The following is a 25,701-nucleotide window of genomic DNA, read 5'->3' as shown; positions in this document are numbered from 1 at the left end:
GAAGCCCATCAAATGTATATATATTGATATGTATAAATATTTATGTGTATGTGTCTCTGTGTCGGTGTTTGTCATCCCTGTGACTTAGTGATTCAGGAAAAGAGACTGACAGAAAAATATCAAGCTTAAAAAAAAAAAAGTACTGGGGGCAATTCATTTAACAAAAAAATTCTTCAAGGCAGTGCCTCAACATGGCCTCACCCTAAGGAAACAAGATAAAAAGATATACACACACACGGCAGTCTTGTTTCAGTTTTTGTCAAACAAATCTACTTACAAAAAGGCACTTGACCGGGGAGGGGGGGGGCTACACAGTGGAATTGAAATCGAAACTATGCAGTTGGAACAGTTGGAAAGCAATCTTCATAACCACAGCACCATCACTGTCACTGACATCATTATCTATGGATCAAATGGAATTTGCTGAGGCAGTTTTTCTATAGCCAGGTGCCCTTCCAGTCACCAACTCCCACCTATTCCCAAGCAAGATAATATTTCCTCATGGCTGGACATGTTTCCATGGAGGATTGGAAATGAAGGATGCTGTTTCTTTGACAGTATATATTTTATCTTTTACTTGTTTCAGTCATTAGACTGTGGCCATGCTAGGGCATTGCCTTGAAAAATTTTTAGTTGATAGAACTGACTCCAGTACCTTTTATTTTTTTTATAGCCTGATACTTATTCTATTGATCTTTTTTGCTGAAATGGGGACGTAAACTCACCAACACCAGATGTCAAATGGTGGTGAGGGATAAACACAGACACAAAGACATACGCACACACACACACATATATATATATATATATATATATATATATATATATATATGACAGGCTTCTATCAGTTTCTGTTTACCAAATCCACTTACAAGGGTTTGGTCAGCCTGGTGCTATAGTATAAGATACTTGCCTAAGGTGCCACACAGTTGGAATGAACCTAGAACCATATGGTTGGGAAGGAAGCTTCTTACAACACAGTCTACACCTATAACAAAGCCACGCCTGTACCTATATATATATATATCTTGCAATGAACTACATATAAAGAAATGACATAATAAATACTTAAAGTAATGCAACAAACACTTAGATGATATTTTGGATCAATAATGGTTAAAATCTAATGGAAAATTCCTGAATCCAATATCTGTAAAACATTTTGGAGGTAGAAATTTAAATTCAAAACGCAATCTTCCATCCCCTGTCATCAAAATGAATCAATCGTTAAATGTTTAAATGGTGAAGTAAAAAACATTTGTGGGAAGTAGAACTAAACAAAAAGTGAAATAAATATTTAGATTAGAAATGACAATTTGGTAACAACTATAGAAACATACAAACTGTAGAAACATACAAACAACTATAGAAACATACAAACAAGCAAACATACAAACTGCACCTCTCCAACCAGAAAATAAAAAAAGCCTAAAAAAAAAAAAAATCAAACAAGCAAAAAATCCCAAATTTTGAAATATAACATTCTTGTAAGTAACAGAGGCACAAAAAGAAAATGATATACATTACACATTACTAAAAAGCTGAAATATTTCAAGAATAAAGAAGTCTTTAATTTAGTACTGTGTAAGTTGATAAAACATCTCAGTGCTAACTATTAAGTTTACATCTCATTGAATACCCAATACATATGCGTTTAGAGAAACATGTATACACAAAGAAAAAAGAGATTTGCTTTTTCCTTTCTTTCTTTTATTTCTTTCTAACTTGTACAGTAAATTCTTAAAATAATTCTTGATTTTTCACTCTAGAATTATATAATACTTTCACAATCTGTCTGAGAATTCAGACAACAATCTGTACCACAATTCTTTTTTTTTTTTTAGACAATGAGAAAGCTTCTATGCAGTTGCTTAACCACAGAAAAATGTGTTTGAGAAGGATCACCAAATCACTGATAAGATGTATGAGAATGTATTCAAGTTAACAAATGTGCCTCTACGTGTTCACTAAACCTGCTAGAAATATCAACCAAATCTTTCTCAAATTGCACCCTACAGTCTTTCTAAAAAGGATATATTGAATAATGTAGTCCTAGATACATGCAGTGTGTCTGGATAAAAAATATGCTACAGAATGCTTTTGATTATAAGTCTGCATGATTAGGGTCAATCTGGAGCCAAAAAAAGCTCATTTGATTTGTCCCCTGTTATTACAGCTCATTGACAACAAGTGCTAAACATTCATTCAGGGCATTCTGCTTTAAGATTATTTTAAGTATTTCTTTGAATAATAGTTTCAGTACACAGACAATATAAAAACATTACAAAACTATACTTGCATCAAATATGTAACTGAACTCGATAGCAATAGAAGCTTCAGCAATTGTCCAGTGATAAGTTGATGAACTGTATGAAAAATAACTGAAAGCAACAAAATGCAACAAAATGCCTATAAAATAAGATGAAACACTACTTCTAGGCTCAAGACAAGAACTAACATATTATCAAATAATTGCAGAGTTTGGAAGATGAACATCTGCAAACTAACTAAACTGATGAGGCAGTTTGATGCATGTATCAGAGGTAAACTCTAACCACGTCTTTTAATAATATATACTAATGTTTTAGATAATAATGAAATATGGGCAGTAAAATAAAATATGCTTAGAGAGTAACCAAGCACTGGATGAATGATGACTAACAAGAATTTTTTCGTAATAATTTCATTCACAACTAGGATGCTTTATAGTAATATTATACCAACACCAGTACTTATTTCATTGACTCAAAGATAGAGGAAATGCAAAGCTGACCTCAGCTGGATTTGAAATCAAGATGCGAAGAGTCCAAACTAGATAGCAAAAGCATTTTGTCCAGTGCTCTACTGATTCTACTAATCCATAAATTTACAAAATGTGACAGAATTTATAAATGGATATCACAGAATTAAGGACTTTTCAATGTGTATGCCTGTGTACATAGACTCTGCAAAGCCATATCACAGACTTGTAAAGTAGCCACTCAGTAAAAAAAACTTATCAGAATATTTTTATAGTTGACAAGTAGCATGATGAAATGCACCCAGTAAATTGGTTGGTGTTAGGAAGGGCAGCTAGTCATAAAAGCACCCCGAAAATGGAATGTATGTATGAAATGAGAGAGGGATTCTGCAAGCCACACCACAGGCCATTTATTTAGAAGAGCAGTATCTTTGAACAAAAACTAGTACAAGATAGAACAAACTTTGTAGTCTCGCCATAGATAACTGCTTGGTGTTGAGAGCATGATAAAATATGTCCAATCTAAGCTGTGAGACATGCAGCAACAAAGATTGCTGGCTTTGTTTGTGGATGTGTATGCCAAATGACATGACATGGACAGCAATGAGATGCATTGAGACACATCCAACTCAAGCCAGCTTGGAAAATAGATAATTAAAATGATGATGATGATGATGGTGGCAGGGAAGAGGGGGATATCACAAACACATCCTGTAAATATCTGCTAGAAATATAAAATCATACAGGCACAAAATAAATTTCTGTCTTTTTTAAAGGTTTGCAGATATTTTCAGCAATAAAGCCTAAAATGGTTTTCTAATTGTTTCTGCTTGCTATCTTAACTTTAAAGACTTCTTCCAATTGATTCTGTACACATTCCCTTTTTCTTTATTTCAAATGCTTAGGAGTAAATTCATCTTGTTAACTATCTGATGAAAAACATCATTGTGATTTTTGTTTTTGGCATGGGTACCCTTCCTAGCACCAACTGCTTTTTCACATGGCATTAGCACTATAAAGAAGATTAAAGTTCTTACTGGAGTTAACATATTAGGGAAGGGAGGGAATTGGAGCAAAGTGTAATGTCAATATTTTTTATAAGAATCAGCTGCAGCATTTTATCATGTTTGAGTCTTTGACGTTAGATGAAAGGACAGAATTCTTTGGCACAGAAATTTTTAATGAAAATCCAGCCTTGAGAAAAAAAAAAAAAATTACAACTCACATACCCTATATTTTACCCAATCAACTATCAATGCTATAAGAGCTTTCACAATAAAGTAAAACAAAACATCAACTGAAACTGTGAAATCCACCTGGTAGTGTAGTGAAAAAAATCCCATAGGTATTTTATACTACCTTCGTCAGATCATAACAATAGTTTTTGAATATAGGCACAAAGTCACACATTTTATGGGAGGGTAGTAATCAGCTCCATAACTTGACTGATACTTAAGTATCACAGTCTTCCTGTGTGAGAAATGCATATGCTGCATTGTAGCAAATAACAGATATTGAATGCAAAAGCTGCGAAGAAATGAGGTGAGCATGTTCTGCTGGATAAGTTTTGATAGTTGTTACTTTGATGGCGTAACAACAGAACACAACGAGCTGAGGCAGCAACTGGATGTCAGAGGAATCAGATGTAGTGCACAATGGAAATCACCATGGTATGGACATGTGATGTGTATGGTGGATGGTAACTGGGTTAAGAAGTGTCAAGCAATCCAAGTGGAAGGAACCCATGAAAGAAAATAGAGGAAGACATAGGAAAGAAGTGACAAACACTGATCTGAACAGATTGAACATCATGAAGGAGATGATCAAGACAAATGGCAAGATACTGAACACGAAAAGACACATCTAACTCATGCAGGCATGAGAAAAAAGAGATTGATAAGAACCTTCTCCCATAAAATAAAAATCTAAAGAAATTGAATATTGATAACACACACATGGGTGAATGATCAATTGGTAGCAGACTGGATATATAATAATATTTGGTTAATTCCTCATCCATTCTGAGTTCAAATCTTGACCAGGTACATTGCAACTCTCATCTTTGCTTCCCAACCACATGGTTCCGAGTTCAGTCCCACTGTGTAGCATCCTGGATAAGTGTTTTCTGCTATAGCCTCTGGCCGACCAAAGCTTTGTGAGTGGATTTAGTAGACGGAAACTGAAAGAAGCCCGTCGTATATATATATATTTGTGTGTGTCTGTGTTTGTCCCCCCCCCCACCATCGATTGACAACCGATGTTGGTGTGTTTACACCCTCGTAACTTAGCGGTTCGGCAAAAGAGAGACCGATAGAATAAGCACTATGCTTATAAAGAATAAGTCCTGGGGTCGATTTGTTCAGCTAAAGACGGTGCTCCAGCATGGCGACAGTCAAATGATTGAAACAAGAAAAAGAATACTAGAACAGTGGTCAAAGTTTGTGGTCAAAGTTTATGAGTAATAAACTGATTATACTTCAACAATGCACAAAATATTAAAAAAATATATAATTCCTAACAATATTTAATTATAAAAATATAATGGGAATTTTTAAAACATCAAATGGCTATAGGGGCCCAATAGAATGAAATAGGAATCAAAGGACTTTCATAGGTAAAAAATGTTTGAGGACCACCACTCTTGAATGTGGTACCAAATCGGTCCAATAAACTCACAAGGGATAAACATTGTTTTGAAATATTTCGTTTTTGGATTTGGTTTGCCAGATTTTTTTTGTGATTTCATGTGTTGAAAGCATATTCTGTTGTGTCTGGGGAGAGTCATTTTCTTATTGTGACTTAAAATTTAACACACTCACCGTTGAAATTTCCACTTATTTCTTATTTTTGAACGGACAGAGTCAAGACTATTGAAAAGGTTGCAAGAGGCAACGAAAATTTTAGGAAAATAAAAATAAGAAATAAGTGAAAATTTTAACGGTGAGTGTATTAAATTTTAAGGCACAATAAGAAAATGACTCTCCCCAGACAACAGAATTGTTTTGAAATTAACAAACATTTAGAGGGCCAAATAATTATTTAGAAATTATATGTTCTTTATTTAATATTTCTGTCTGTCACGAATCAATTTTCTTTTCAACACTTGTATTTCCTTGTAAACAAATCGACAGGCATGCGAGTAAGGTCCTTCACATTAGCGTGCGCGGAAGGAATGACACACACATACACTTTATGAAATGAACAATATCTAAGCATCAATATCTCCACATCTGTTTACATGTTGCAACAGTCTTCGCTTTGTAGCAAATAAAGAACAAAGATTTCAAAATATACACAATGAATAAAATAAAAACGAAAATTATTGTAAAATCAGCACACACACCAACCCCAACAAACAAAAAAAGCTCCAAACAAACTTCGATAAAAATAGGTGTGAGTACGCGGATTTGTATATAGATACACAGACACAGCCGCCGCCACCGCCACCATCATCTCACTCGAAGTAATAAAACATTGAGTTAGGGGGAAGTACTGAAGGTTTGAAAGTAGAAAAAGAAAAAGGAAGGTGGTCTGAGCTAGTAAGCTTTATGTTTCACTGACTGTCAAACTGGAGAAATATTAAGAGATAGGCAGATCAGTCTTAACCACTGACTTTTGAGGCTGTGATTGGTTGAAAATCAGGTACTGAAATTGTCATTGGTTAAGAACTAGTATAAATTCTGAGCAATGTTAATGTTACTACTGGCTGTTAGTACTACAAGAATTTCCTGTACCTGTTGAGAATAACATTCAGATAGAAACTAACCTAGGCCAGTGCTACCACAGGCAGAGGTTAGCTATAAATACTAAGTTATAAATATTTTTTTTTTAGAACAAGGTTAAGATTGTATATTTCTTTTCTCATGCACATGCCACTGATAAAAAAGGTGGGAGGAAAAACGAACAAAAACAAAAACGTTTTTTTGTTTTGTTTTGTATAAAATAAGAGAAGCAAAACAAAAGGGAAAAAAGTTTCTTTAAAATAAGAACAAAAGATGTCGGTAGAACATCAAAGATAGAAAACGGAATGTGCAAAAACACAGAACGTGTTTGTTACTGTTGTTTTATTATTTAGTCCTGATATTCAAGAAGTGCACGAGTTATCAAGGCATTATTTTGTGCATCAATATTAATAGACTAGAATCTATATTATTAAAATGAGAAGTACGTTCTAGAATATAATTTAACAGATAAAACAAATAGTATTGATTTCTAACGTAGGCACAAAGTCTTTCAACTTTGAAGGAAATGAACCATAATCGTGGGTGAGTCAGACTTACCCAACAAGTATGGTTAAACTAACGTCTAACTGCTCAAAAACTTTTGGTATGAGTAAATAATTTTGTTTATCAACACACAATTATAACAGACTACATTTCTAACTTAGGTTTGTATTCGATACTTTGCGTTTAGCATGTAAACAGACACACATAGACAAAGAGACGCGCGCGCTATAATTCCTGTTGTAACTAGGAGGAATGTTATGTCATACACACGTACTATCAAGGTGCCAGCCAAAATATTTCACTGAGCAAAAGATTTTTCTTTGTACGAATAACTAAATTTAGGGTAATTAATGCAATCAGTATCATCCCCAGACACATAAACACTTCAAAGTTACGTGATTTAAGTGATAATTGGGAGGAAGACCACCCCCAACAAAACAATGAAATGTGGTAGCTACAAAAAGGAATTTAGCCAAGATACACAAAATGCTGCTTAACTATTATGAAGATAGATTGATAAAGCTGACAAAAATCAATGGTAATGGCATAGCATCCATCAAAATATCTACAATAAACTAGCTGATGCTAAATATGCATCCTTCTTCATTCTTTAAATATCCACCAATAAAGTGGAGTGTTTCCAAAATATTCCACGAACATTACGCCTGGATAGTAGGGGGAGTACTCGAAATATTCCATAGTTCTTGTAATTATCATATAAGAATACATACATATAATATGATAATTCAGGTTATTAATGGCCACGTGTGATTCAAATTATAAATGTGAGAAATGCCACTGTTACATTCTAAGCTTTCTTTGACTACATACAATATTATCTATACAGCATCATCTCAGAACCTTATAGTCTTATACTGGCACAAAGCTACACTTTATCTTTTCATAGGGACCAAAAGTAAATTAAATTAATCTCAGTTAAGTTACACGAAATTAAAATGAACTGAACTTATATTAGTCATATGACGCAGTTGATATTATGGAATAAACAATGTTACAAGTAAATACAATTATATTAATTGGTGAATTTAATTAAGGCTAACAGTGGAGTTTTACTTTACGATTGCCGACATTTATACCGTACAATAAGCTAATCACAGATAGGAAGTGTTTTAATAACGGCATATAAAGAGATATGTGTATCACTACAGAGCTGTTTTCCTACATAAATGTTTTTTTTTTTTGATAATACAAAAGGCAAAATTTTACAGGGAACAAGAACAGCTAAATGACCTCAATATATTACTGGTAAATAATCTCAGTCGTACAAGAATTTAGAGAGAAAGAGAGAGAGAGAAATGACAACAATCTTGTCAGGCTTAATTTTAAGAAATTATACCCTGGCATTCTAATATTTCTACCAACTTATTACTGTCAGAAAAGAATTGTTGTTATTGGAACAAGCAGTGGATCATCTTTCCACCACAAACTATTCCAAATGTGAAAAGTGATAGCGTCATTAAGTGAGGCAAGTGGAGTAATGTGCCTTGATTTGGAACTGGCACAGTACCATGCCTGTTATAAGGTTTCAGTTAATAATCCTATCTTCACAGACATTGCAATGTTCATTGTATGAAATGCCAATTCTATTTTAGAAAAATGATTATCAAAAGAAATACAAAGTAATTCACTTATTTCTGTTCTAAGCTGAAGAAATGGCCACACTCCTCTACGCATAAATTTGTTTTGTAGCTGAAATATTACAGCAATAACATCGAAACAAGAATACTGAATATTTAATGATGCAATTACACGGGGAATAAATAAATTGACAAATAATAAAAAGAAAAAATCCCATTAACGAAAAGCCTACTTTAAGAAGTTCGTAGTTATTCCCCTTCCATCAGTTAATGCTATACACAATTATTTCCCTTGAGCAAAGTGGGTCGTTTCGGCCCACATTTGTAATTATTGATACATACAAAATTATATGCCTACACAAATCGCTGATAGAGACAGGGGCAAGTTCCATAATTTATTTTAAAGACTATAATTAGTATAAACTTAACAATAACTTGTCAAAATGACAGGGAAATTAGGATAGTATAGTTAAGAAGTAGTCAACGAATAAAGTTTAAAAAAATGTTCATATTTCATTCTACCCAGCATGCAATGTTAATCATGTCAGGTGCATTCAAAACCTGTTGTGTCTTATTTCGTTACTTGAATTTATCATCATCATCATTATTACTATTGTTATTATTAGATAAAAACTCGAGGATCTGACAGGAGCCATAAGAAAAATAAGCAATTGATGCACACTGGTCTTACTCTCTTGAGATTCATTGCAACCCTTTGATAGAGCATTTACAAATTATTTGAAAGTATCTTGATAGCAAAACAAGAAGCACAGATGTTCCATAAATATTTTGTGAAAATCTTAAATAAGTAAATCCATTCCCCCCCCCCCCCACCACCACCACCACTATATTTGATAAATAATGTTCAAATAAAATCAATTGTTGCTTTTCTGTTTAACCCATCTCAGTATGTGAGTCATCAATAAGTGAAATGTCAAAGCAAAAGAATGCTGATTGTTAAACAGTTTTTTTTAAAAAATATACAAATTTAATTTTTAAGATAAATTTTTGTGACGAAGTGAATATGCTGAAGTATTAATTAGCATACCTAAAAGGTTAAACAATAGGTCTCTAGACAGTTTCTTAACCCTTTAGCATTCAAACTGGCTATATCCAACCCAAATATTCTGTTTTTTGTTCAAACTGGTCAGGTTCAGCCTCTCACACCTGCCCTTCACTGTCATTCTAAAAATAAACAATCATGTCATTGGAATTTCAAAACCATGGGATAATTCATGATTAATTCAAAGCAATGTGGATAAATAAGCATTACATTTGACAATAATTTGAATGCTAAAGGGTTTTAAGCTAATTAGACATGATAAAGTTAGCCAGTCTGGTAGGAAGATTGTTTTTTTTTTTAACAACCTCTTAGCTCCAGCAACTCTTTTTCCATTTCTACTGCTTTCAACTTGCATATTCCAACCTAAACTCAATCAAAACAAAGTACTTGAGATATTTTTGATGTACCTTTCCTCCTGTATCACACTGAGCTATCAGAACAGCTACTTTCAAATTTACTGTTCTTTCACTCATCACCAAACTTTATTTCTTTAAAAATAAACCTGAGTCAAATGCAACATTACAACTTTGTGAAAGGGTTTCACAATTTATGGGTTATTCTGCCTAATCTTGGAAATCCACAGTATTCTGTTCACATCACTATAAGCATTACACTATAACTTGGGACAAATCATCTCAAAGTTTGTACATTAATTAGAAATATATATATTGCATTCATCATTATGTTAATATAAATTACACCTATTCTATTGCAGGTGTATATGTATGTTATATTTATGTATGATGTAAACAAACAAGTAATCTTTTAAGTGATAGTTGAACAAGACATATAATGAGGTGTACCTAAACCACTCCTGGTTCTGAATGCAAATCTTACCAAAGGTGAAAGCACCATTAATATATTCAATTATTTCTATCTTTTGAATTTTATAAAGAAAGAAAAAAAAACGGTTGGAGGAGGAGAATCAAAGTAATTATTTGTGATAAAGGCAAGTTTGAAATGTTTCTAATGAGTGTCCTGCTCCACTCCTCTATGTACATACCTGTAAGGTTTACTTAACAGTTGGTACATACTGAAGGACTATGCATCTGCGTTATAAAAACATAAGAGTTCATGGTAGAGTTTCCAAACCACACCACTCATGTTTGGATGGTGGGACGGTAGTTTATTTCATGTATCAATATTTATCAAGTGTCAAGAAACAGTCTTTGACTCCTTACAAAACAGGTCCGAGATGTTCCTCTTAAAACCTGTCTCAGTTTCAACTGTGTAGCAATGAACAATGAAGTAAACGAATTTACAGAGGCTTTTAAAGTCAGAAAACAGAATCTAGTATTAATATGAACAAGAAAGGAACAACTCAATAGAAGTAGCTATTAATTCATGAACAATGAAGTCAATACCTTTTACATTTTGATGCATAAAAACACACACACATTTACTAATTTAGAAACATTTATTCATGAATTCTACTGTTATTTCATATAAAAGGTTTCGGCTTTCATTAAGAAGCTATTGAACAGTTGAGTATCAGAATGGCTTGTATTTAAAACATTCCAGTTGGTTGATGTACAACCAAACACAATTGTTAAGTACAATATGCAAATAAAGTGGTTACAGTTTGCAAATTGCCATGAGGAAAGAAAATTTAATGACAGAATTAAATTAAAGGCATACATAGATGTAAACCAATGAGTAATTCTTTACTTGACTCACTTGAAATAGCAACCTAATTTTTCAAACAGTACTCAACCCACTTTAATAAATAAATGAAGAAATAAATGCTTAACCAGGGTTGATTTTGGGCTAAACAACTGAAATTAGGTATTGACCCACATGTTACAATGACATTTTTAATATTGCATTATACCAGATATATTTTAGGGCAATGATTTTACTGATGCAAAGTAACCTAAATATGATGTCTGAGAAGATATGAAGGTTAATGTTCACTCAAAGTAATGAATGATAACTACATAACTTATTTAACATTACCATAAACGTGATTGGAACCATAAAAATATGAGAAATCTTTTGGATTTGAAACTATTTAAAATTACTATTAGGATTATGGCGATTCTATTGAAATGGCAAATATTATAATATTGCCATTAAATCTCTAAGCTTATGCTAAGTTTATAGATGTTTATCAATCAGATTTTAAATACCTGAGATGAGTGTTTGGCAAATCAACAGGTTAAAAGAATTAAAACATTTTCTAACATGTTGTTGTGAAACCCCAGTTATAAACTACATTCATAAACTGTAAAGTTCTAGGTAAGAAAATCAAGAATGATATAAACATCATTAATAAATACACAAGAAGAATGCTTCCTATTCAGGAACAATTGCAAGATTGCAGGCCTAAGATTTCAGCCTATATTTACCCATATTAAAGACTGTAATTGGTATTTGTGTTCCCTAGCATCAAAACTACAAAACTGTTCCAAGCATGAAATCTGAAATGGTCTGTGCATTTATAACAAAGACTTAATATCCTAAAACATCTTACTCATATTTCAGAGACTATAAGCATCTAGTCCTTTGATGCTTTAAATGCTTGAAAAACAATTGAAACAACTCACTAAAACTTTTAAAATACACAATTCAGTTTAAACTAATTAAATTTTGGGGAATCTCTAAGTTTTCGTAACAGAAGCTAAAATATTACCAAGATGTTTTTAAGTAACAAAATGATTGCAAAATAAATTTCTAGTAAGTTACATTAACAACTATTCACAAAGTTAATTTACTGGAAATATTAAAATTTTCCTTTTATCAATCTATATTTAAGTGTAAGGTAGCTATCTTTAGGTTTTGTAGGCAGACAATTTTAAGATAACCCAGTTAATTCACAGAAACAACAGAGCTTCATGGCAGACAATATGAATCTGTAGAGACAATCAAATAGAAAATAATTGATAAAACACATCACTATGTAAACACTAAAGTGTATGAAACTAAGCTAACATACAAGCTTCTACAGCCAAATTTCCTTAACAAACTTTCTATCTTAAAATGGCAATGATATCCTATAAGTCTTAAATGTCAGGACAGTATGTATTATATCAAACATAATAATGGTTATAGCAAACAACTTCAATTGAATGATGAAGTTAGACTGAAATCAATAGACTAGAGATATGTGCAGAACTTTTCAATCCGGAAAGCAGAAAGTTTCAAACTTAACAAGTGATGTTAGGATAGAAATAATCTACTAAAAGATAATGACACTCTATGCAAATTTACAACCTCAAGACAATCAGATGTCTACATGAAATCAAGGTGTGTGTCACATATTATTTTAAACATTCAGATTGCCATGAGCTACAATAAGATTTATTAATAATGTGATCCATTTGAAAAACTGGCTTTATTCTAAGCATATCTTTATCCTCCTCAAAACTCCTGTTAAAATAATTTTGTTAGTTCAAGTCTTCACAACTTCACTTTACTTCTTGATGGATTGCATTTATAATAACTCTCTCTCTCTCTCTCTCTACTGCTGCACGCAGACATATGCGCTGAAAGAAAGAAAATTTTAGGCAATGGTTTATTGTAAACATACCTTCTCTTGACATTCCAACTGCAAAACATTTCTTAAGGCGACAATACTGACAGCTATTTCTTGTGAATGGAGTGATCTCACATTTCTCTTCATTAGCACATTTGTGGGACATCCCTTGTGTTATACAGCGCCGGAAGAATCCCTAAAGACAGACAAAAATGAAAAAAAATGTAGCAAATCAAAGAAGAAATGTATCGATTTTTAAAAATTAAGATCATCATAAATGAAACAATGTCCTAAACAAAACTATCAGCCATAAGTCTATAGCTGTACAGAAGGCATGATTCAGTTAAACCATCATAGATATATTTAATGCAAATTTAAAAGCTAACTCGAAATAATTACCCAATGAGGAGAAAAACAATAGCAGACTATTTTAGTTATGATAGAAATCAGTATTTAATTCAAATTTAATTATAACTTCAATTATTTCAGCAAGCACAACAAAAAATTTGGACATGTTCTACCTTATTACAACCACATCAACAATGCATATTTGCCAAAGTAGTTCAGCGAGAATGTACATAAGCAAATGTATAAGAATATATACACTGGTTCACATAGTAAAATAGAACTGTTTTTACATATCTATATTATTATTAAAATAATTTTCCTGTCTGTCTGTGTTATTTTTACACCTTAGAAACCATATGGAGCACATGTATTTGTGTGTTTATTTGCAAGTGTGTGTGTGTGTTGTGTGCACACGCATGCTTGTCTGCACTGATTGATCATTGTCTTTTTTGGTCTTCTATCTATCACTCTTTCTGACATGACACTCAAACTATATATCTCTCTCAGTATCTCTCAATAGCGTCCATATTCAACTGCTTTTCAAATGTACCTACCGAGAGAGTAAATTGTCTTTTGTTCTTTTTTACACACATACACATTCATAACTATATACGTAAACACAGCTATATTTATATACATACACAAACTTTATATGTACATATATTTACACAAACATATATAAATACACACACACACACAAAGGAGACTGACAGAATATGATAGAAATAAACAAATAGAGTACAAAAGGAGAGGAAGAGAGAGGGAGAGAAATTGGTAGACTGTTAAAGAAAGAGTAATACAGAATAAGACAACCTAGTTCCATAATCCCTAATATACATAAAGAGAGATGGTCATGAAGGCTTCCATCAAAAATTTATCAAATCAGAACAGACCTGAAACCAAACAACAAATATGTTTCTAGCCAATGAGGAATCCTCTACAGCCATGATTCTCAATCCTTTCTCTATCATTTACTCCTGCAGATTATTTTACCATTTACTCCTTTCTTCCCATGAAACATACACTAAATAATTTCTCTCTATATGAGTTGCATCATGATAGCTCTAGGTCTGATCCTACAGCATAACATTTGGGACAAGTACATATATATATGTATGTAAAAATGCATACATAGCATTTGTTATAGTTTTGTTACACACAAACAATGTATGTACACATTTACTACACATGTATCTATCACCAAATGGCATATATACTGCAGTATTCATATATATATATATATTCCACAAACACAAATCCTGCAGATTTTGACTTCTAGACAGAAGAGTCATGGTTGGAATGCTTATGATCATATGTTTGCTCCATCAGGATTGACCTAGGGATCAACAACATTCCATTTAAGATTAACGCATTAAAACCCTCTTGTGTTGGTTGCAGAAGCAATGAAATTTTCCTGTAATGAACTTTTTTTTTCTTCAACCATTCCAGGGTTGTTGTTTATTTTAAGGTCAGTCCTGATGAAATGGATCTTTGATCAAAGGTATTCCATCCATAATCATTTTTATAGGTACACACATCTATATTATCTAAAGTGCCCTCTCTTTAGTAAAGATGGCAGGATGCAATTCGAAGGAGATTTTTGGTTGCTATTTCTATTAAACAGAGAATCCCTTACTGACATGACCCTGGTGTGGTCGGTCATGCACTAAGTAACAATCATGCAATGGGATTAATTAAATCATTTAAATCCCACCTTCATCCCATTTTCAATCTGTGATCCAGTACTAATTCAAGCAATCAATTTTATTACATTAAAATGGTTAGTGGTGTTCTTTAGTAAGAGAATTTATGTCCTAACTAGCCTTTATTGGAAAGATAACAGAAGGATAAAAAGTAGACACCACTAATTAACATATCTCAGACATTAAACTAGACTCTCCAATAATACATTCAGCTCATAAATTCTCTCCACTATTTCGGTTCTCAAAAAAAAAACGAAAAAGAAAAAAGATAATAACTGCTTTATGTACTCAATAAGGTTAACTTCCTGGACAACTGACTAGATGGACATTAGTACTAGCTTTACAACAGTGATAATGTTGTGATCCTGACAAAGCACATACCATATTTTAACATGTATAAAGAACCCATATTTGTCGAAAATTAGGTTAAAAATATATGGGAGTTTCTTAAACATGGATAGTATTATAATCCCTTACAAAACCTTTTTTCCAAATTTTAAGCCCCAAAACTTAAGAGGTTCCTTATACATGTTAAAATACGGTAATTTAACTGTTCCAAGTTTGCCTATCTGGTAAATGAAGTTCTGCTCCAACTTCACAGTAAAAGCAACTGCTCTAAGAAATAAACTATCAGATACATGTAAGCATGCCAATATATGTAAATAAAAAACAAAAATTAAATAAACATATATAATCATTGTTTCAAATTTTGGCACAATGCCAGTAATTTTAATAGAAAAGGGGATTTAATTGATTACATTGACCCCAGTACTTGACTGGTGTTTATTTTATCGGTCCTGTAAAAGGATGAAAGGCAGAGTTAACCTTGGTGGAATATGAACTCAGAACATAATTCAGAAGACATACTACAAAGAATTTTTTTTTTTTACTAATGCTCAAACAATTCTGCCAGCTTCTTGCCTTAAATGAATAAATAAATAATAAACATCCTGATGCAGTACCAAGCAGTGGCTCTCATAGCTTCTGATCTGAACTGATTAGAAATGTTAACATGTATATGATTTGTCTTGGTGTAAAAGATAGGCTACAACAAATATTCTGCTCAATACCACAGATTTGCTTGTCAGTTGTTTGACCGTAACCAGTTGAGCATGTCCCTTGGTGGCTGATGATATGTATATCTCTGATCACTAGCAAGATAAGTGGGGGAGCATCAAAGCCATGTGTTGAGAGGAATTCTTTAGTGTTTGAATAATTCATGTTTGGAAACATGAATGTTTCGTTCATCATTCTTAAACAACTCTTATACAAAGACCTTTTGAGTGGGATGGGCTATTCAACCTTAGGAAAATTCTAACTGGGCCCCACCTGCAAAGTCAAGTGCTGTGTCACCATGTTGCTTATATGTTGCAAGGTCACCATGTTGTGTACATATGATTGTGATGCATGTGCCTGGTCTAGTGAAGGATTTATTGAGCATTGTATATTTGTATCCCAGTGTCACTTTGATGTCATGTGCTTCTTTCTTACTCAATAATAATCCTTTCTACTACAGACACAAGGCCTGAAATTTTAAGGGAGGGGCTAGTTGATTACATTGGCCCCAGTGTTGAACTACTACTGAAAAGATGAGAGGCGAAGTTGACCTTGGTGGAATTTGAATGTGTACCTAATAATAATGATAATGATGATAGTAGAAGTAGCAGTAGTGGTAGTAATAGTAGTAAATAAAAATTTCAATGACATAAATATTACAATGTTTTTGTTTTTGTTAACTATTGTGAAAAACACTATCAAAGCAATCTTATAGTGAACAAGATTACACAATGCTGACCAAATCATTACAAAATTAAATATTTAGTAAGGTTTTCTTTTTGCTTATATTTTTTATTCATTTATTTTCTTCTTAAATTCTTCTCCTATCAAACCCAAAGACAGCTGTTTGAAGTTACTTCAATATTACATAGAGGAAAGAGTTTTGGACATGTCAGTCTGGTCAAAAAAAGCCTAGCAATTAATCAAACAGATTATTATCTATCAAGCCAGTACAAAATGGCCGCCATTCTTGTAATACTAGTGATCTATCTGCTTCAGAATGTAGCAATGGGGAAAAAGGAGGGAATATGTTAAAAATAATGAATGAAAGAAGAAAGAAAATATCTAAATTCTTATTAATATCATCATCATCATCTTTACTTTTATTGGATGAAATATGGAGGAAAATTGTAATTGAAGGCAGAGCTAAGGAGGAAAAAAAAAACAAAAACGAAATGGAGGGAGAGGGAGAAAGAAAAAAGAAGCAGAGAGCTAGGAAAGATTGAACTAGAAGAAAAAAATATAAAAAATATTGGAATAAGATTGATAAAAATGAAAGATAGAAAAACCAAGTTAGACAATATAAAGATAAATTGTGAATGAAAATAAGAAAATTGAGAAAAGATATTGAACAGTTTAAAATCTATTGTGGTATAAAAGGAAGAAAATAGCAGAGATTTAATAGAATTGGAGATGTAGGAACGGAGAGATATGAGTGAATTGAACAAACAGAGGTAAGGAGGGATGTGAGATAGAAGGAGGAATATTGGAGAGCAGGAGAAAATCATGAAAAAATAATTGAGAATAAATTGAAAAGCATGAGAAAGAAAGATGATGCGGGGAGAGAGAAAAAGTATGTATATATTTGTGCGTGTGTGTGTGTGTAAAATGGAAGTTGCTATAAGGGTATAAGTGGATATTTTATCCGTATATTAAAAGGAGACCAAAAAGAAACATCTGCGATGCAAAGTGCATTCTTTCACACCTAAAACACAATATAAATTGTTCAATGCTTTTCAGAATTACAATATTATATTTAACAATTATTTAATTAGTCACAATATATTTGCAGTTATATTTAAGAGCAGTTCTCTAATGGTGGCTGAGTGTCAGGGACAGTACAACACTAGACTGCCTTGTAGTATTTAGTTTTGTCCCTTTATACTGGGAGTTCAAATACTGCTTGACTTTAATTCTTATGCAGTCATGTCTTTGGATTGATGCTAAATGATTAAGTTTGCAGTCTTCTACAAATGTAAGAAATATTTATTAAAACATATCTCAATTACTTTGGTCCAATAACTACATCGCCACTTTCTTTTTTTAATGTGTATAAAAATTGTATTCATTATACAGTATGTAAAGTCACAATGACCAAGTTAGTTTCAGTCGCATAACTGGTTCTGGGATCTGACTTAAACAAAAAACTGAGCTCTTGTTACTGCATTTACTCTGCTACAAGGAAGATATTGTGTGTGTGTGTGAGAGGGGGGGAGAGAGAGAGAGAGAGAGAGAGAGAGATTATTTTCATATGTGACTATAGTAAAATAGATCAAACACTTTTCTTCCTTTACACTGATGAGTTGCTTGTTTCCCCCTCTAACCACACACGCAAACATTCCAATTCCAAACCAGATGATGGAATCTCCACCTACCAAAACCTTCAGTGCGTAGGTTTCATTCACACTAACCTTGAACACCATCTACCAAGTATGTAAAATATAACGTCCACAAAACAGAAATTTAAAAAATGTCTTCCAAGGAGAAACACAACTCTTGTTATCATTCACCAGCATCAAGTTAAATACTACACATACCAAGTAAATGTGTACACAACAGAACATGTTCACTACTCATTAATAATATATAACTGAAATATCTACTTGCCCAACAAATGCTTGGCCTTATGATCAGCAATGTTTTCTCTCTTCTCATATTAGTAACATTCAATTCAGAGGTTAATTTTCATTTTGAGAGTCGGAAAATATTTCACTCCTGAACAAGAGCTAGCTCAGCATTACCTCAACATTCACAAAGGTACAACTTGTAATTCATCATCATCATGGTTTTTCCATGCTTGCATGAGATGAACAGAATATGTTGAAGTGAGTTTTCTACAGTTGGATGCTCTTCCTGCCACTGACCCTCACTTCTTTCATGCAAAGTAATATTTCCCCATGACCAGACATGTTTCCATGGAAGACTGGAAATGAAAGACACTACTTGCTTGACAGTGACACTCGTTTACAACTACCATGCGATGTCAAGACAAGGAGATAGTAAAAGATACACACACACACACATATATATATATATATATATATATATATACACACACGCAAAAGGTTTCTTTCAGGTTTCATCAACCAAATCCACTCACAAGGTTACAGCACTTGTCTAAGGTGCCATGCAGTGGGATTGACCCCAGAATCATGTGGATGTGAAGCGAACTTCTTACCTCACAACCATACCTACACCTATGGGACTATCTGCTTTGATCATCAAAATACTACAACTACTAACTCAGTGCAACACTATCTTCTATTCTTTCCGGATATCTGAATGTATACCACAAAAAAGTGCCCCAGTACATGATTCTGACTAACTGTCACACATGATATAAGAAAGCTAAAAAAATGACATAAGAGCTGAAGACACATGAGTGAAAGATAGAAGTTATGAAAGGAAGGATTATGTAACTGACTGAATTATGATCAATTTAGCAATATTCTTTGATGTTGCTGCTCCTGTTCTAGCCGCCGATGCTGCCTAAGAATTTGCCATTTCATCGCAAAATATTTTAATTCTTAAACACAAGTGAAATTTTGAAGAATTTCACAAAATAAATGAAAGGAGAAAAAAGAAAGAAAGAAAACTAAGCACAAAGGTTAGGCTTAAGAATAGAATTACAGTTAAAACAGCAATGAAAAATAAAAGTATACAAAGAAAATAAACATACAGATGTGAATACTGTTTGGGGAATAATTGAAGAAAGAAAAATGCTGAAGAGCAGCTGGTGGCACCCATTGGTAAATTCATTGACTGACAATTTCAAAGACAGCAAAAAGAATGGTTAAGAAAAATGTGTGTGTGTGTGTGTGTTTGTGGGGGAGGGAGGAGTAGTATGCTAACTTTTTGTCCTATTTGAAGGATAATAGTGTAAGGTCTTGACTAACATATGTTGTGCAAGTCACATGATTTATCTGATGCTAAAGAGAGAGAGAGAGAGAGCGAGCGAGTGAGCACAATGTTGTGTTAACATGGCATTCCTTGGTGGTTCATGGAACACTTGCTAAAGGTATGTTAATGTAGGACAACTTACTTCATAGTCAACACTCAGAAAGAATTATAAAGTAAGAGTAATTAATAGTATTGTGGGGATGGGATGGAGTGGGGACGAGGGTGAGTGTTTGTGGAGTCAGCGACTTGAGAGAAATTAATTTTAGAAACCAAGCAGATATCATAGCCAGCATCAAAATACAGATATGTACAGAACTCTGCACACATACAACCTACCTACACACAAACACACACAGCATTAAAAGAACCTCAATGCAGTGACTAGAATTTTTAGAAAAGTGTAGCTAAATCTCCTCAAATCACATTCTGCTACCTTAGATTAAATGATAACATCCAAAAAGAAGGACACATTGGATAATGTACCCTTGGAAGCACTATGTTTGTGCTGTGGGTGAGATGATGGAACTGACACAATTGGGAAGTCATTGATCATAGACCTGAGGCTAAACAAGAAAAATATAAAGAATTTGTACTCCTTGCCTTACACACGCACAGAAAACATTTCTAAAATTGTTCTAATACTATACATATCTTTGTTGCTTGAATAAATGCACATAAGTAAGAAAGCCAAGGTACGAATAAAATATGAGTTTCAAACAAATAAATTAATTCTGCAATTCTATAATACCAAGTACTCTTTGCTTGTTAGTAGATCCAAACACACATACACACACGCACGTGTCTTTTACTATAGCCCTGGGCCAACCAATGCCTTGTGAATGAATTTGATAGACGGGGTGTGTGTGGAAGTCTTTTATGTGTGTGTGTATGCATGCACCTTTGTGCTTGTATTTGTCCTTCCATCACTTGTAAACTGGTGTTGGTTTGTTTATGGTCCTGTAACTTAGCAGTTTGGCAAAAGAGATTGGACAGAATAAGTACCAGACATAAAAATAAGACCGGGGCCAATTTGTTCAACTAAAACTCTTCAAAGCAGTGCCCAAGCATGGCCGTAGTCTAATGACTGAAACAAGTAAAAGATATGATAGATAGGCATGTATGTATGTATGTATATTTCATCATCATTGTTTAACATCAGTTTTTCATGCTGGCCACTCTGAGAGCTGTCAAGTCTCCAATTGTCTGTTGTGATATGGTTTCTACAGCTGGATGCCTTTTCTAACACCAATCAGTCTACAGAATGAGCTGGAGGTCTTTCACGTGTTACTGGCATGGGTGCATCTATGCAACACTGGCACAAATGTATTTCATGTGGTACCGGCATCTGCAAAGGATGAGCCTGTAGGTATGGATGACAGCGATTTTCCTGAGGATTGACACATCTTTTCAAGTACAGCACATAACATCTCCCTGTGCCTTGTCATTTCCTCAGTGAGGCCTAGTGACCAAAGACCCTTTTTCTCACCACTTCGTCCCAAGTCTCCCTGGGTATACCCCTTCCACAGCCAGAGCTTAGCATTTCTTTATGCAGCTGTCCATATCCACACCGACCACATAACCAAACCAGCACAGTCTTCTCTCTCTCTCTCTACACACACACACATTATTCATTTAACCTAAATCCATAGCCTAAAGGAGTTGTAGATGCACAACAGTGTGTATTTCGATAGGCAGCTGAACTGGTGGTGCGGATCTCCTCTCCAGATTTTGTTTTTAATCCTGTGAAGTACTCCTCCCCATATAAACTGGATAGGTGTGGTGATTTAGTTGCTAATCATTTGGCCACAATGTACACATACATACACATACCTACATATGTATGTACACAATGTATACATACATACACACACACATCATAATGTACGAGTTGTAAATTATATTAAAAAAATAGACTTTTTTTTTATTTTACATAGTATAAACATTATCTGCTACTGAACTCAATATGTTGGGCAGCGTGGAGAGAAATGTATGTTTATAACATCAAAAACTGACAGCCCAGCCGAAGGCAAAACTCAGAGTAGACTTAACTTTTGATGTAATAAACATACATACATATGCAAACACAAACATACTATAAATACAATCGTTAGTCATGTTTTCTCTTCAATATAACATATCTTAATGGAAAACTTGTTACCTATTTACACAGATATATGATATAATTACAGTCCTAGAAATGAAACAACAACAAAAAAAAAAAAATACATAACTATTAACAAACACGTTTGTGCATGTGTGTGTGGTTTAGGGTTTGTACCTATTGTGCAGATGGTGTTGGCTAGTGTCTTCTACTACAGCTGCAAGTTAACCAATGCCTTGTGAATGAAATTTGGTAGACAAGAATGGGGAGAAGCCAGTCATGTGTATGTGTGTGTGTGTGTGAGAGAGAGAGAGAGAGAGAGAGAGAGAGAGAGACTGAGTATGTATTCTCCATGTTGTGTCCATGTGGATTGTAAACAAAGACTCACCATTCACACAAATGGTTTCATTTGTTTGCAATCTTCTGTTAAGAAATACTTGGGCTGCTCCTGGTTTGTTAGACATGGGGAAATGCCCAAACTGTAGAAGAATCTGCTTCACTAAAATTATGGCCAGATCCATGCCAGCTAGGAAAAGTGGATGTTAAAATGCAATGCTGATGATAACGATGATGATGATGACGACGGTGTGTGTGTGTGTGTGTGTGTGTTTTCAAGTAGTAGTATGAACAAAGCAAAGAATAAACAATATGTCTAGCTGAGTAATTATACAATTACATTATAATTAAGACTGTCTACATTTCTATTACTTCAAATTTCTTGCTGAAGAAGCAATCCTTAGGTGATATCTCTTTACTCTTTAACTCTTTTACTTGTTTCAGTCATTTGACTGCGGCCATGCTGGAGCACCGCCTTTAGTCGAGCAAATCGACCCCAGGACTTATTCTTTGTAAGCCTGGTACTTATGCTATCGGTCGCTTATGCCGAACCGCTAAGTTACAGAGACGTAAACACACTACCATCGGTTGTCAAGCGATGTTGGGGGGGGACGAACACAGACACACAAACACACACACATATATATATACATATATATACGACGGGCTTCTTTCAGTTTCCGTCTACCAAATCCACTCACAAGGCTTTGGTCGGCCCGAGGCTATAGTAGAAGACACTTGCCCAAGGTGCCACGCAGTGGGACTGAACCCGGAACTATGTGGTTGGTAAGCAAGCTACTTACCACACAGCCACTCCTATCAACAAAAAAAATATTTCTACATCAATATACCATTTAATGGCTGCCTCTTACAAAGATACTTAAAGTAATGGGAAAGTAGTTAATTTTTGCTATGGATACACTGAATAATGTAGGGAAAACAAAAGTATGTAAAAATGATGATTATGAGGATGTAAATTTATATAAATATACAGACTAGCTGGCCGCCTACACTTTTTTCTGCAAAATAGGGGTAGTTTATCCTGTTCAGGCTATATTATTAGCATTATCCTGCGTTTGAGAATTTAAAATCACTTCTGTAACTTTGTAAGACATCTCAATGCTTCTAAAAGCAAACTTCGTTTATTTGTTTACGTTCATCGTAATTTGAATTTGAAGTATAGTCTATGTCTTTTTGAAACTATCTTTAAAAAAATTAGATTAGTTAATTAATCATTCTTTTACTCTTTTACTTGTTTCAGTCATTTGACTGTGGCCATGCTGGAGCACCGCCTTTAGTCATTTAAAATTAAAATAAAAAATGTTATTCTTTAAAAAATTAATTCATTTGGTAAATGAGCAATAATGTGTATCTATGTAGTTATATATATCATTTGTGAAGGCACATGGCTTAGTGGTTCGGGTATTCGACTCATGATTGTTAGGTCATGAATTCGATTCCCAGTGGTGCACTGTGCTCTTGAGCAAGACACTTTATTTCAGGTTGCTAGCAAAAATGGGCTGTACCTGTATTTCAAAGGGCCAGCCTTATCATATTTTGTGTCACGGTTAATCTGCTTGAGAACTATGTTAAGGGTATGCGTGTCTGTGAAGAGCTAGGCCACTTGCACGTTAATTTCACGAGCAGGCTGTTCTGTTGATTGGATCAACTGGAACCCTCACTGTTGTAACTGATGGAGTTCCAGTTTTTATTGTTATTATTTTTTAAAATTATATATTGTTCTCATCATTATTTAACATCCATATTCCATGCTGCCATGGGTTGGATGTTTTGACAGGATCTGACAAGAGGACTGAATCATACTCCAATGTCTGCTTTGGCATGGTTCCTAAGACTGGATGCCTTTCCTAATGCCAACCACTTTACAATGTATACTGACTGCTTTTTGTGTCACTGGCACTATTAAGGTCACTCAGTAACTCACAAGACGCCTTAACTGAGTAATGGTGTAGTACTGAAGGAGGCAGCTAGATGCCAGGTGTATGATAAAGGGATAAGAACAAGTGTTTTGCAGTAGAGTAAATATATGGCTAAACCGACTGGAGAGAGAGAGGTGGTAGTGATGAGGTGTAAAGCGATACCCATAAGGTAGAAGAGGGAGAATATGAGGGGGATAGGGACAGAGAAACAAGAGTGGTAAGTTCTCGACAGGACAGCGTGAGATGTAGATGAATGCAAGGAATGGCAAACAGGGGATGAGGTAAAGTCAATGGTGAATATCAGATTGAGGGAAGGTGAATGAAATTGTTATAGGTCACTATATATATATGTGTGTGTGTGTGTGTTAGGGCTTGTTCCCATTGATTGTACTACAGACACTGTTGACTGATGTTTTTCTTCTACAATAGTCACAAGTGAAATTTGGTAGACAGGAAGTGTTGTGTGCGCATGTGCATGTATTCCTCTGCATTAATGGTGGATTTTGTAAAATCAAACAACAGAAAACATAGAATCAGAACTAAATGTAAATATGTTCTTGCTTCTCATAGTTTCCTAAGAACTTTTAAAATAGCATAGAATTAGCTCCAACCATGGAGCATCAAGCTGATGCAGGAAAAATTCTCAGGGATAGCATGCTAACCTGTAACAAGTAACATTCAAAACCAGTGGACTGACTTCAAACTCAAGATGCCCATACACCTCATCCACTTGGACATTTTAATTCTAAGTCAGAATTAGGTAAAAACAGAAGATTTGTGCTATGAAGTAATTCCAAACATAAATTAAATCCAGGCTGCTACATCTAATCACTTAGAATCTACTGTGATAGCCTTCACAATAGTACCTGTGCCTGCATCTTTCCTCAGAATGAGTTGACCAAACCTGAAACAATGACTTCACAGTATCACCACAAACTGAAGTTAACCATGCCTGGTGATCACATAGCAATCATAAACTAGTTATGACTGTATGCACAATGACTAGCTAGATTCAAAAATTGACTGTCCACCTAATAATGGTTTACACTATCCCTGTATAGGTTCTGGTGCAAGGACATGTTCATCTTGTGGATGATGGAGTGTGTGACCGAACCAACGGAAATACTTTTTGCGCAGATGGACTTTGAAGTTTGATACTAAATCTAAAGCATAAACACAGAGCATTTGGCAATAGTAAGAGTGAGTAAATTGTTC

At 34.0% G+C, this 25,701-nt stretch overlaps 1 protein-coding gene across 2 annotated transcripts in view; it reads right to left on the bottom strand.

The window, feature by feature from the left end:
• The window catches only part of LOC106878243 (uncharacterized), a 332,130-nt gene that overhangs the window by 38,581 nt on the left and 267,848 nt on the right, over window positions 1-25,701 (bottom strand). For both annotated transcript variants that reach the window (XM_052966399.2, XM_089349101.1), the window contains exon 5: window positions 13,157-13,298. In XM_052966399.2, coding sequence (XP_052822359.1) covers window positions 13,157-13,298 — 142 coding nt within the window. The remainder of the gene's footprint in view (window positions 1-13,156; window positions 13,299-25,701) is intronic.

Source organism: Octopus bimaculoides, chromosome 3 (genome assembly GCF_046866305.1).
Source record: "Octopus bimaculoides isolate indiv1 chromosome 3, ASM4686630v1, whole genome shotgun sequence".
Taxonomy (NCBI): domain Eukaryota; kingdom Metazoa; phylum Mollusca; class Cephalopoda; order Octopoda; family Octopodidae; genus Octopus; species Octopus bimaculoides.
The sequence above is the reverse complement of the archived record's forward strand: the minus strand, read 5'-3'. Positions and strand labels throughout refer to the sequence as shown.